Source organism: Octodon degus, unplaced genomic scaffold (genome assembly GCF_000260255.1).
Source record: "Octodon degus isolate 3935 unplaced genomic scaffold, OctDeg1.0 scaffold00088, whole genome shotgun sequence".
Taxonomy (NCBI): Eukaryota; Metazoa; Chordata; class Mammalia; order Rodentia; family Octodontidae; genus Octodon; species Octodon degus.
Window position 1 is genome coordinate 4,538,966 of NW_004524664.1, and position 13,375 is coordinate 4,552,340.

The window sequence follows — 13,375 nt, forward strand, 5'->3', positions numbered from 1 at the left end:
AGAGTCCCACTATTACCTCTGAGGTCAGAATTCGAGCAGCTCCCTGCCCGCCCACGTGACCTCTTGTACCCAGGGCTCCTTGCGCTAGCCCCGCCCACCGCGCCCCGGAGGCCGCCCGGAGCAGGCAGGTGGGGAGGGGCGTGGCTTAATTGGGGCGTGGCCGGACGGGGGAGGGGCCAGTGGTGTGGGACCGGAAGCCTTAAAGTGGCTGGGCGGAGGGGCGGGCCGTGCGGGCTGGCTAAGGGTTAGAGTGAGCGTCTCTTGGGGTCCGTGCTGGCCGGTTAAGGCGTCGTTGTCACTATGTCGCTGGCGGCCTCGGCAGGCCGGGGTCTGGGGGCCGTGTGGTCCCCAACCCATGTGCAAGTGACCGTGCTGCAAGCGCGAGGCCTGCGGGCCAAGGGTCCCGGGGGCACCAGCGACGCATACGCGGTGATCCAGGTGGGCAAGGAGAAGTACGCCACCTCGGTGTCCGAGCGCAGCCTGGGTGCGCCAGTGTGGCGGGAGGAGGCCACCTTCGAGCTGCCTCCACTTCTGACCTCCGACGCTGTGCCTGCGGCAGCCGCCACCTTGCAGCTCACCGTGCTGCACCGCGCGCTGCTCGGCCTCGACAAGTTCCTGGGCCGCGCCGAGGTGGACCTGCGGGAGTTGCACCGGGACCAGGGCCGCAGGAAAACGCAGTGAGTGTCCAGCTAGTCAAGGCCGGGGTGAGGGAGGGCACTAGACCCTTCCAGCTGCGACCTGGCGCCCAGCTCTGCGACTGCTGGGGCTTTTGGAAAGCAGGGGAGGTTTTGAATGAGCAGGGTGGCTCTCGGAGCTCAGCCCTAAATGAATTTTCGGTGAATTGAAACTGTATGTGGGCAGGAGAGTGCTTCTTATTAGGATGGGGTAGTGTGACTGCTACATGCCTTAATTCACGTGGAAAGCTCATAGGTGTTTCACCAAACCGCTCACTTTGAGTTGAGAACCATTGGGCCTGGGCTCAGGGAAGATCAGCTGGATGAGTAAAACCCATCTTTTATCCCCAGGCCTTGAGACCTAACCTAGGAACAGAGCCTGGCGTGGGGAGGTTTCCTTGCCCACTTGTCTTGGCGCTTGGTGAAAATAATTTGCCCCTCAAAAAGAATGCTAGAAAGCTTGGTGTTTGTGGGTCCCAAAGTAGGAATCTCAGTGATAGGTGGCTCTAGGGTCTGTCCCGTCCAGCATAGCTTGCTTCTCTTTGGAATTCCTCAGGCTCTTCTGGATGGTCCTGCTCCTAGTGGGTGGTGGCTCACCTGTTCCTTCCTGGAGGAGGGATGTCTGTTGGGGTAGTTACTTCCCCAGGGAAAGCTGGGCAAAACTCAGTTCACCCCAGTGTTACTGATTTATTGGTTCTTTTTCACAAGTTTTTGGAAGGGCAGTGCTTAACTCTATGAAATATTTGATTATGCTTGTCTCATGCACCAAAGCTAGCCTTGATTAGTCTAATTGGTTCTTTTGCTTGACCTTCAGTATGCCAGCAGTTACATTGACACTTAAACTCTTCAAGTTCACGAAGCACAATGATTCACTTTGTATATCGTAGATATACTATTTGAACTTCTACTTGTGGGGGAGACGGGTAAAGCTGAAAGGGTTGTAGTTACCATGCTCTTTTACTTTAGGGTAGGTTCAGTTTCAGCATGCTTGCAAGTGGAATATCTGATTCGCTTATCTGGCCAAAGATGAACAGGCATTTCTAAATTCAAATCAGATGGGAAAAAAATGTAGAAAGCCTTGATGTGAAGATGGATGGGGTATCTGATAGCATCATTTTACAAGCCAGAGGGTGAGTAGTGTCTTTGTTAAGGAGGAGCTGAAGCAATGCTAATTTCCCATCTGATTAAAAGACATTTAAGCCTCAGGTTGTTGGCTGTTGGCTGTCCTTTGTCTTACACCATCTCTGGATGTGTGGTTGTTCACTTGGTCTCTGCCATCTGTTTTCTGTGTGACCATTGGGTGTCCTTGAAAGACAGATCTCACCTCTCTGCCAGAGGTGGGGGTTCCAGAGTCCTAGATCTGGTAGTCTCTGTGGTCCTGACTCACTGTTGGGTTGCTCTGCCTCTAAACACTTCAGTTTCCTTATTTATAGATGGCCATGTTACCAGAATTAGTGTGTACAGGGTGTTTCTGGGTTCCTGATCTAATGATGCCAGTGTAAAGATCCCAAAGATTTTATACGGGCTGTGTGAAAAGTGAAAACCTGAGCTCTTTCGGAAAGAACTCTTTCTCGGCATCTGCATTTTTTTCATCTTCTCCGAGGTAATTCTATACCTACTTGACTGCTCCTCTTTCTATTATAGTTGCTGATTACCACTTAGTCACAGAATGGATGTGCAGGAAAATGATGTTTAGTTAAATGGATTTTTATAAGTGTAGTGGAAGGCTTGTGCACCCGTAGGCGAAGTTGCAAGCTTTCCGTCTACCACTTGCTGGGACTTTCCAAGGTGTTGGGGGAATCTCATTTAAGCTAAGCCTGTCTGATGTTCTGGTATATCACCAGGGTGCCCAAACTAGCTGAGATTTGGAGAACAGTACATGCAACAAGGGATGAAAGTTTAACAGAAAGAAACTGATTGGACCAGCAAAATCATTTATTCATAAGTTGTTTTTTTTTTTGTTGTTGTTGTTGTTGTTTTAAACCAGGGATTGAACTCAGACCCTTGCCTTACGCTTGCCAGGCAAGCACTTATTTACTGAGCCATCTCCCTGGCCCCTAGTTATTCATAGTTTAACACCACCTTAAACATTAAAAAGCAAAAGCAAAACAGAAGCTGAAATCTTATTCTATAGATTGCGCACAAGTAGATGCATATGTTTGGGTGTGTGCATTTGTGTCTTTAACTATGTATTTGGTACAGGGTCTCACCATGAGGCTTGGACTTATAGTGATCTTCCTGTTTTCAGCCTCCCCAGCCCTGGGATTCCAGGCATGTACCACCACTCCCTGACTTCGTGTCTTAATCTCTAGCAACTGAGGAATTGCTTCAGTAGAGCATGACTTTGGTCATGGGTTCAGATGCTGAAACTCAAGAGCCATTAGTGTGTTAAGAACAACTGTGTGTCTGTTGTGGCTCACACCACATTCTGGGGGGCTGAGGCAAAAGAATCAAAAGTTCAAGCCCAGCCCTGTTACAAGATAAAAATGGCTACAGATGTAGCTTAGTGCAAAGATCCTGTCTGGGTTAATTCACCAGTATTCCCCCCCCCATCAACTATGATAATATTTCTATTTATTTTCCTGATAAGTCCCCATCAAATTCATTTGGAGTCAAGAGAATGTACTTTGTATCATGACTCCAAATTCGCTGGACTCAATTTTAGTGAGATGACTCGTGATAGGTTCTTGGCACAGCAGAGAAACAGGCAGAAAAAGGAGACAGAGGCTTTATTTTCTTTGAGGACACGGAGAGAATTTGGAGAAGATAAGAAATTCTCTGGACTAGACAAAGAGAGGCTGAGGCTTTTATGGCCATTTGCCAGGGGAGGGGCTTGAAGGGGATGTTTGTTTGTTTATTTATTTATTTATTTATTTATTTATTTAGTGGAACCAGAGATTGAACTCAGGCCCTTGGGCTTGCCAGGCAAGCACTTATTCTCCTAAGCTATCTCCAGGCCCTGAAGGTGATGTTTAGATATACCTGAAAGACTGATTGGGGGGTCTTCCCTGAGGTGTTGGGAAGAGTGAAAGTAAATTATGTCTTGGGCTAAGTTGGAGAAGAAGGGGGAGGTGGTCTTGTGTAAGATGGGCTTTTGTTTTAAGGGCATTGGCCATATTAGATGACCACCATAATGATTTTAGCAATTCATACTAGGGCCAGAACCTATCAACTCATACCTTTAAAACACCAAACAGGCTGACAGGGTACATTTACTAGGGAAAAATATGTGGCCTTTAGCTAGAAAAAAAAAAAAGGAAATAAATTGATCTTGCACTTGTACATTGGTTGAAACCCTGAGGTCTCAGTAGAACTTGGCTAAGTGAGAATCATTTAACTACTGTGACTATAGTACGGACAGAAATTTACAATTATTAGTGAGGTGACAAAAATGTAGGATCCTCTGCTGAGCTCTCTAGTCTCATGTAGTTTGGAATCCAGGATGGATGTAATTTTTTTTTTTCTCTCTCCTTAGGATACTAAGAGCAACAAAATTTTGGGAAATAATCTCTTAAAAACAGTTTTGATCTGATAACTTGAAGGCCGTTGTATAATTAAGTATCATGAAACTTACTATTATAGAAGGAATTCTAGATTTGGAGAGAGTTTAAGTGATAGATGGTTATTTTCTTCATCTGTGGAAAACTCAAGAGGGAATTTGGTTGCATATGAAAAGATTTGGATATTCTAAAGGATTGTAAGTATAGTAAGATGCTGAAATATGTTATTGATGGAATATTTTGATTTATTAAAAAGATACCAGTCGTTTTGATAAATGTCTTCTGGGAGAGTTTGATGCTGAGAAATGACTTAAGAGATCTAAAATTTAGAAATGATAAGCAATCAGGGTTTATATTTGTACCTTTAGACTGGTACATTTTCAAGCTTTCTATAATAGGTTGGAAAATTCAAGCAATGTTGTGACCAGTAAAGTTTTTTCTTTCTTGGAATTTCCCTGAAAGATAGTACTGGAAACCCACCCACCCACCTCTCAGGCAGCCACAGCCCCTCCCACTGGGGTGTGGAAAACAGCTCATTACTCAGGACCCAGTCAGGCCTGGAGTAAACAGAACTACATTGCACTGACAGTGGAACAAAATGACGAAGAGAGAGCGTGCGTCAAAGTTGCCACCCCATGATACAGGAGATGTTCCCTTGAGCTTTGTAGATGGGATTGCTTATGATCTCATTGTAAGAAAGGAAATTACAGATGCTTTTCCCCCCTTTTTTGTCTCTAAAGCTCATCTGTGCTCATCCATTCTTTTCTTTTTCTTTTTCTTTTGGGTGAACCGGGGATTGAACTCAGACCCTTGCATTGGCCAGGGAAACACTTATTCTACTGAGCCATCTCCTCAGCCCCTCATCTGTTCCTTTCATGACTTTTTTTTTTAACACCTACCATGTGCTGGTATTGGCTATGCAGTGTAAGTGGAGGACAAGAGGAGCATCATCTTGGCTTTTGGGGAGTTGGCCCTGGCAGGGAATAGACATTAAACAAATGAACACACATAATCACGTGGGTTTTTATTTTTATTTTTATTTTTTTTTCAGTATCAGGAATTGAACTCAGTACCTTGCACTTGCCAGGCAAGCGCTTAGCCTACTAAGCTATTTCCCTGACCGTTTTTTTTGTTTGTTTGTTTTTTCTGGTAAATGCTGTGGAGGGAGAGAACAGGGTATTGTAAAGGAAAAGAGGAGGGAAGACATTGTTTAAAGGGAATTTCAAAGTCTGTTGTGGTAGTACATGCCTGTAGTTCCAGCTACTTGGAAGGCTGAAGCAGGAAGCTCACTGAGGGCAGGAACGTGAGGCTAGCCTATGCAACACAGTGAGACCTCATCTCAAAAAAATGAGAGGAGAGGGGTCATGTTGGAGACAGAAACTTGAAGAATAAATTCTAGTGAATAGTGAAGGAAAGGAGCCTGGTGGAAGAGCAGCAACCCATCCTCCTAGGCCCTAAGCCAGGAGCACCTGGGAAGCCGGAAGATCGTGTAGATGAGACTGAAGAGGAAGGCATGGCCCTATGTAGCAAGAGTAGCCTAGTGGCACAAGCTATAATCTGGCTATTCAGAAAGATGAGGAGGAAGGATATAAATTTAGGCCAGATTGGGCAATTTAATGAGATCTTGCCTCAAAAAGTAAAAAGGGCTGAGGTTGTAGCTCAGTGATAGAATGCTTTCCTGGCATGGATGAGGCCTTGTGTTCAATACGTAACTGAAAGAGAGGGAGAAAAAGAATCCAGAAACCACCACGTGTTCAAAGCAAGGGGTGGGGTGACCTAATTTGTCAAAGATTGTTGTGGTTTTTCAGTGCAGAATGGATTTGAACCTGGCCTGACCTGGGGTGGGGAGGGAGGATTGCAGGAATCTAAGCAATAGATGGCTGAAGCTTGGAGTAGGGACAGGGTAGGTGGCATTCCAAACTATTTTATGCCCTGAGTTGGGAAGGATTGGGTATAGTAGGGGGTGAGGGAAAGGATGTCATAGGAATGAATAAATGAAGTGGAATCAGGAACTGGCAGTTGTTTTCTTCCCTACAGTCACTCTGATACCAGGGTGAGGTCACCATGACAAAGTCAACTTTGGGCAGTGGCACCTGTGAGTTGAGTTCTCGATTGGAGGGAATGACAAGGAAATGCCATTGACACCAGGGTGTGTCCGGCAGTGTGTTGGGGTAGTTCCCACTGTAGGAAGGCCAGGTCTTTGTTTTACAACAGTGTGGCTTTTGTAATGTCACTGGTGTGCTCTGATACATCAGATGGCAGAACATAGGCCTCAGAAGAGGAAGAAGTTCACCCAACAATAGGAAAGACAAACCCATAAATGAAAACTAAAACTCTCAACTGAGTGAACCATTTAAGTTTCCCACATTAGGGAAAGTAAGAGAAGAAAAGAATCTTGTACCTTTTTTTTATTTTGCTCAACTTCCTTTTGAATACAAAGACCTCTATTGTATTTCTAGAATTATCCATCAGGGAAGAGTTCTATGCATAGTATCTGATAGGTCATTTTAATTGTGATTATTAACTTAAAATATGTAATTGTATTACCAGCAAATATATGTGCTTGTTAAAAAATACCATCAACTCTGGCTGAAATCAGTCCTCACCCCCTCAACAGCAATCTTAGATGTCCATTAGAATACTTTGGTTTTAAGTACCTATGTCCTAAAAAAACAAACAAAAAAAACCAAACAAACAAACAAAAAAAAAAAACAAGCTCTTCCCTGTATACTTTTGAAGAGACAGCTTAGTTCCAGGAAGAGTAGTAGCCCCTAGGAGGTTATCTGAGGTCTTATCTTCAGTTAGAGCCATTCCCAGGGTGACCTTTGGTTCTGGTCTGGTGTCAGTGAAGCACAGGGTCTTTGAATTCCAGCAGCATTCCAGCAGATCCTTGTACTAGGAGGGTGGGCCATGCTCCATGGACAGAGTCCTGCGTCAGATCTCCAAGCCCCAGCTAGCCCAGGAGAAAACCAAACCTGACTCTTGCCTGCTACTCCTGCGTGGTGGGGTAGGAGGGGACACACACCCACCCTGCCTTGGGTGGGATCCAAGACCTGGCCTCGAAGCTCTGCTTCTCTGTTTTCCAGCCTTGTAGTCAGTGCCCTTTCTCACATTGAAGGATAGGTTTACCTTCTGCAGTCTGTCCACTCGTGAGAGGAGAAATTCTTCTCCAGCGTCTTGACATGTTGCCTGACATGTTGATAGTCTGCGGAAGGAATCAAGGGCTTTTGTCCCCAGGGTGTTCCTTGTTTAGGAATGTGGCTGTGGAGAAGAAAGAGGCAGTGGTAATTAAGTGTCTTTTCCTGAATGCTGGCCTTTGAGTGGCACAGAAGGAAGGCATTTTATAAGAAATCCCAGAGGAGTCTATCTAGAGGTGCAAGCACCACACACTCCACTCTTTAAATACTCTATGAGCAAGGAGTGGCTAACCTCTAGGTAGAATAACGAGGGCTTCCAGAAAGCCTCATCTCAAAAGGCTTCTTGTTACCATAAAGAATGGGTGTCCTGTATGCCAGGCCCAGTGGTGCACTGAGTCCTAGGGATTTTGTCAGGGTGTCACCGCTTACAGCACTGTCATATGGAGATTTCCTTTGGTAGTCAGCAAATGTGACCCACATTCACCACAATGGAACTTTCTGTTCCTACCCATCATTTGTTATTAAAACAGAATTTTATAAAATGCTTTTTATAAAAGGCTGTTTTTTCCCCTGCTTTGGTTGAACCTTGATTACAAGATAAATCACAGTTTCTCTGCTCCCTTGCCAGGAACTCACAGAAGGGGGTGTGCGAGTCTGTTTATGGGACCACCAGTGGACTGAGTGTTCTTTGATGTTGTTCATGCAGAAGTTTGTTTGCTTTTGTCCTGGCCAAGTGATAGGGAGCCACACAACCAAATTTTCTTCTCTAGTAAGGAATAAGGAATGAGTGACATTTACTTCGGGGTGGAAGGTGAAGTGCTGGATCAGATGGTAGAATATCAATATTTGTGTTCTTTGGAAGCATGATCAGCCCTTGTAAAGAACTGATTGATTGCAGGAATGGTAGGCTTACGTGTTTAAAAAAGAGTTGATTAAAAAATAAGTAAAAAGGAGTTGATTTCTCTAATTCTTAAGAGAATTTGAAAGTTCGATGCTAGGAATTTCATTTAGTCTTCATCTAAAGATAGCTAGTGTTATTCTCTGCTTTTTTTTTTTTTTGGTCTTTTCGAGACAGGGTTTCACTGTGCATTCAGGCTGGCCTTTAACTCACTTTGTAGCCAAGGCTAGCTTCAAACTCCCAGCAGTCCTCCTGCATCGGCCTCCCAACTGCTGGGGTTACAGGTCCCCATACCCAGCAGCTTCCTGCTTTAAAGTCATGCCTTGAATCATAAACTTCAGCAAAGGAGCCTTCTTGGTATATCTCTGGCAGTTTAAGGGCCCTCAATTTCTTTCTTTTTTTTTTTCCCCTCAATTTCTTGTCTTTCTCACCTTTATAGAACTCTGAAGAGTCTGTGAGAATCATGTCTCAATAAATTACAGAAAACATACATGGATCCTGCTATTTAAAATTTTTTTTTTTAATTTTGGGAATTTTGTAATATAAACAAATTTTGTAGGTCTTTTCCTACTCCCTTGAAATATAAATCATTTTTATTTGTACTTGGTGGTTCATTTCGGGTACTTAGTAAGAGAACTGTTGGTAGCTTAAATTCCCTTTTGAAGACTTTCTGAATAGGTAAAGGAATTACAGCATCTATATACTTCACAGACTGTCATATTGTTACTCAAATTGATTAGTATGGAGAGTACACATTGATAAATGTATCATGCGCTACAAATAAAATTGCATGTGCACTCCTGGTTATAACTAAGTGGTAATCATAACCATTACTTGTAGCCAGGCATGTTCCAAGCACTTTTCACATGCACTAAGCCACTTAATGATCATAACAGCTTTTGGAGGTAGGGACCCTTAGCTTTGTTTCTGAGCGGGAACCTAAGGCAAAGATTAGATTACTTGTCCAAGGTCTCTTCACTTCTAAAATGTACAGACAAAAAAACAAACCTTGAATAAAATTTCTAAAGTAGTAATTTTCTGATTCGTGCTGGATTTTTGTGTGTGTATATCTCTGTGATGCTAGAGATTGCTCCCAGGACATTGCATATACTGGGCAAGCACTCTGCCACTGAGCTGCAGCCCCATCCTGATTAATTGAATTTAAAAAAAGTTAACATTTCTTTTGTGTAACATGTTTGGATCACTTTCTAAGAGTATTTGTTTAGATCAATCCATGTAAGAAAGAACCTAACATATTTTAACTTGCTTTTTCTATATTCAGTTCTCTACTATCTGATTTATCAGTTCTTGGTGTTTGTGGGTGAATAGCCTTTCAGTGGTACTAAAGCAGCTGTTTTCTTTTTTGGCAGAACTGGGGATTGAACCCAGGCCCTTGCGCTTGCCAGGCAAACACTTATTCTACTGAGCCATCTCCCGGGCCCCTAAAGCAGCTGTTTTAGAGATGAAGGTAAAAAGCCAGGAGCCTCACATGGCTCACCAGTTTGGCTGGGGGTTCTTCCTAGAGTTGACAGTGGTGGTGGAAGTCTAGGGAGGAGAGGTCAGTAATGGTCAGCTGTGCGTTCTGAGTTAGGTGCTGCTGTTAGCTACCTTCATCCACAACGAAACTTGTTGAACTGCATTGCAAGTTTAGAGTGCAGCCACCAGCCTTTACGGATTGTAAATATTTCTGTCCCTGTTGGTTTCTTGTTGTTTTGGGGCTACCAGGGAAAGATATGGAGCATGTTGACCCAGTGAAGTCATTCCTTTTCAGAACCTTTTCAGACATCTCAGTGTCTTTCCCCAAGCCATTCAGCCTCATTTTTAATTCCCTAAACACTTTGTCAGGTGCTATTTTGTTCTTCCTGCTTCTGTACTCTCCTGAGCCCATAATCCCTCAGGTCATGATGCTTAGTTACTGTGGGTCTGACTAATGCTAGAGGTTGTAGTTGAGATTTGGCCTGAGAAGGGAAGTGGGCAGGACGGGCTACCTGGAGTCTAGACAGGACCCCGAGACAGAGTCCCCTGAGACAGCAGTTCCCTAGAGGACCCCTGATGTGTCTAATAAGGGTGGCAGCCACACACAGACCACCTGGTGGTCCTCCTTGGCCTGCCCTTCCTGGAACCCTCCTGGGTTTTCTCCAGAGACCTGTGGTTCTTCATTTTGCCACACAAGTAGGTGGTCCCAACAGTCCTGCAGGGCTTAAATAGCTGAGACTCTTATTTGGGCTGAAGTCATATACTTCATCTTTTCATGTGGAATTATTTTTACATGCTTCAAAGTGAGAGGTTACCCAACAGTTTCCTGATGCTCAGCATTAGAAAGCTGACAGACAGCACGTGTCCCAGTATATTGAAGATCTAAGTCTGCTAAGCCCCCGCTCCCCCGAGGGTCAGTTTTTAAGGTCTATCTATCCCCAGGGCCTGGTATGTAGACATGTTTGTACTGAATTTTGAAGCCAATCACTTCTTTGTGCCCATCTGCTATCTTAGAGGAAAAACATGTTTGCCTCAGCTGCAGAAAGGTTGATTTTGAGGAAAATGAGACAGCCCCTTCCCAGCCAGTGCAATCCTCTTCTAGAGTGGCCTGTAGCCTCAGCTTCCCCACTGCAGGAACTGCATTGCCTCACCCTCTGCCTTCTGACAGAAGGGCCCCTGGGCTCAGGGTTCCTGGGCTGGACACTGCCTGTGTGTACTGCTTGTGCATGTTGCCTGAAACTGGGTAGGACTGAGTGGCTTGAGCTGCTCCCAGAGCAACTGTAGGAGCCCAGGACACTTCACAGTATAGTCCAGGAGCGAGCCCCCCAGCCTGGCTGCCTGCAGGCTGGACCTGCAACCTGTGTGCTGGTCCCTCTTGAGGACGCAGACATGTCTTCCTTACCTCTTCTTACTTCACTATTTCCTTTCCTATGACATCTTTCTGAAAGTAAAGGAAACATAAATGACTTTCTATGTATTTTTTAGCTGTTGTCTTCCTGTGTTAGCCTTATAAAAGAAGTAGGGACTGTGTTTCTGGATAATACACATTTTGCTTGTATATGCTCAGTGTGTAAAACTCATGGCATGGGTTATCTCTAGAAGTAAGGGCGAGGGGGCAGGAGGGATAGGAGGAATGACTTAAAGGCAGGGGTGGGGTGTAGTGAGGTGGTAGAGAGTACTTGCTAGTCTGTGCAAGGCCTTGGGTTCAATTCCCAGCACCAAACAAACAGTTTAGGTAACTTTTTTTTTTTTTCCCTGTATTTAGGACAGGGCCTACAGGGTCTCACTACACAGAGCAGACTCGTAGTGATTCTCGTTTTCAGCCTCCCAAGTGCTGGGATTATAGGCACGTACCACCATGCCAGTCTCAATTGCCATCTCAGTGCGCCCCAAAGGTGGGGCTGGCATGGCACGCCAGGGATTGAACCCTGGTATAGCAGGAGCTATACCATCCGGCCCTAGTTTAGATAACTTTAATGTTGTTTCCTATGTATTTAGAGATCCTTTTAATTTTCAAACGACTTGAGTTTTAATTATAAGTAAAAATAGTAATTTGCAAAAAAAAAAATTACTTGCTTTTGAAAGGAACATTTGATCTTTTTTTTTATAGCTAACTTTTTCAGATTATAGGCTTAAAGATAAACTTGTTACCTTGAGTTATGGCTTTCTTTCTGCACTCTGCCCTTTGGACTAGAAAAGTGAACCCAACCCTGATTTCTGAGATAATCTGACTTTCTGTGAAAGATAATGCAGGGACACGCCCATGCTGCTGCGGCAGCTGTGCAGCAAGATGGTATTGTTCCCAAACTGCTTCTGTGAGGGACAGGAATTAAGTGTACTGAGAAACCCAGGGACAAAAGCTCTGAGAGATGGAATAATTCTTAAATATTGGAACCTATACCATGTTTTACTTTGTCATAGGGTAAAGCATTCATGGATTATTTCCTTGTCTCTCCCAATAGGGCTGTGTCAAATACCTTTTTTTTTTTTTTTTTTTTAATGTATTTGGTACAGAGTCTTACTATGTAGCTCGGACCTGCAGTAATCCTCCTGTTTTCAGCCTCCCTAGCACTGGGATGACAGGTGTGCCACCACTCCGGGTCTTGGTGTCTGACTTCGTGCTCCCTTGGCGGGGGCAGGGCCAGCCACCATGTGGTGCCTGGATTGAACCCTGAGTCTCTGCACTTGCTTAAGTAGGCGCTTAGTCCGCTGAGCTATCTTGATGGCCTTTGTGTCAAATGTCTTGCTTACCCTGTTTTTTAATTTAAGGATAATGTTGATACAAAGCAGTGCAATGGATTTTGCCCCCCCCCATTGTTAGTTTGTTTTTGGAGACAGGGTCTAGCTGTGTAGTTCAGGGTGGTCATGAACATACTGTGCAGCCCAGGCTGGCCTTGAACTTGTGGAGAGCCTTCTGCCTCAGCCACTGACTGCTAGGACTACAGGTGTGCACCTGGCTCTTTGAAACTTTAATGAAACCTCAGGCAGAGTTTTTAAAACTGAAAATTTGCTGGATTGCTTACCTGTCCGTGATTCCCAGTCAGTCCATTTTTAACATCCTTAAAGTAGTCTCCTCCCGATCTCTTCTTGTCTACTTGGTATTTGGTTTTAGGTTTGCTTCTGAAAATAAGCAGCAAGAACTGCTGGTAAAGTTTCTTTTCACACCTCCTAATGGTACTTAGTGCCTGCTCTGCCATGGGGTTAGCTGTAGGTTTGCTCAAAAGAAGCACTGAGAGGACAAGGCTGATTACAGGAATGGTCAGGTGGACTTCTGTGAAGGTCCTTAGGGGTTTTGCATCCCCAGGGAGGGCTAAAGAGGCTGTGTGCAAGGGCTGATGGAGAAAGCCCAACCACTGCCCTCACTGGCACTAGAGCTGAAGTGGTTTCTTCTTGCCTGCTGGGGTCTGGAGTCTCCATGGCCAGGGCTCCAGGGTGACTTCTCCCTTTCAGTGCCTGCAGCTAGTATTTACAGAAGCCAGACAGCCGTCATCACCAAGGTTACCGTTTACCACATGACCTTCAGGGGAGAAAAGTATGAATAATCCTCTCAACATCTAAATGACAAATATGCAGACTATTCCAGGCCAGGTCCAGGGAAGTGTACTGAAGGAAAGACAAGCTAGCTCTGTGGCTTATACCTGGCATCCCAGCTACTCCACAGGGTGAGTGAGACCAGCTTGGGCAACTTAG

General features: G+C 44.8%; 1 protein-coding gene across 2 annotated transcripts in view; it reads left to right on the top strand.

Moving 5' to 3' along the window:
• The first annotated feature begins 207 nt into the window (after positions 1-207).
• Positions 208-13,375, top strand: part of Rab11fip1 (RAB11 family interacting protein 1) — a 32,156-nt gene continuing 18,988 nt past the window's right edge. Inside the window, exon 1 of one of the 2 annotated variants that reach the window (XM_004637258.2) lies at positions 208-677. In XM_004637258.2, coding sequence (XP_004637315.1) covers positions 301-677 — 377 coding nt within the window. In that variant the 5' untranslated portion in view covers positions 208-300. The remainder of the gene's footprint in view (positions 678-13,375) is intronic. The other variant, XM_004637259.2, reaches the window with a different exon arrangement.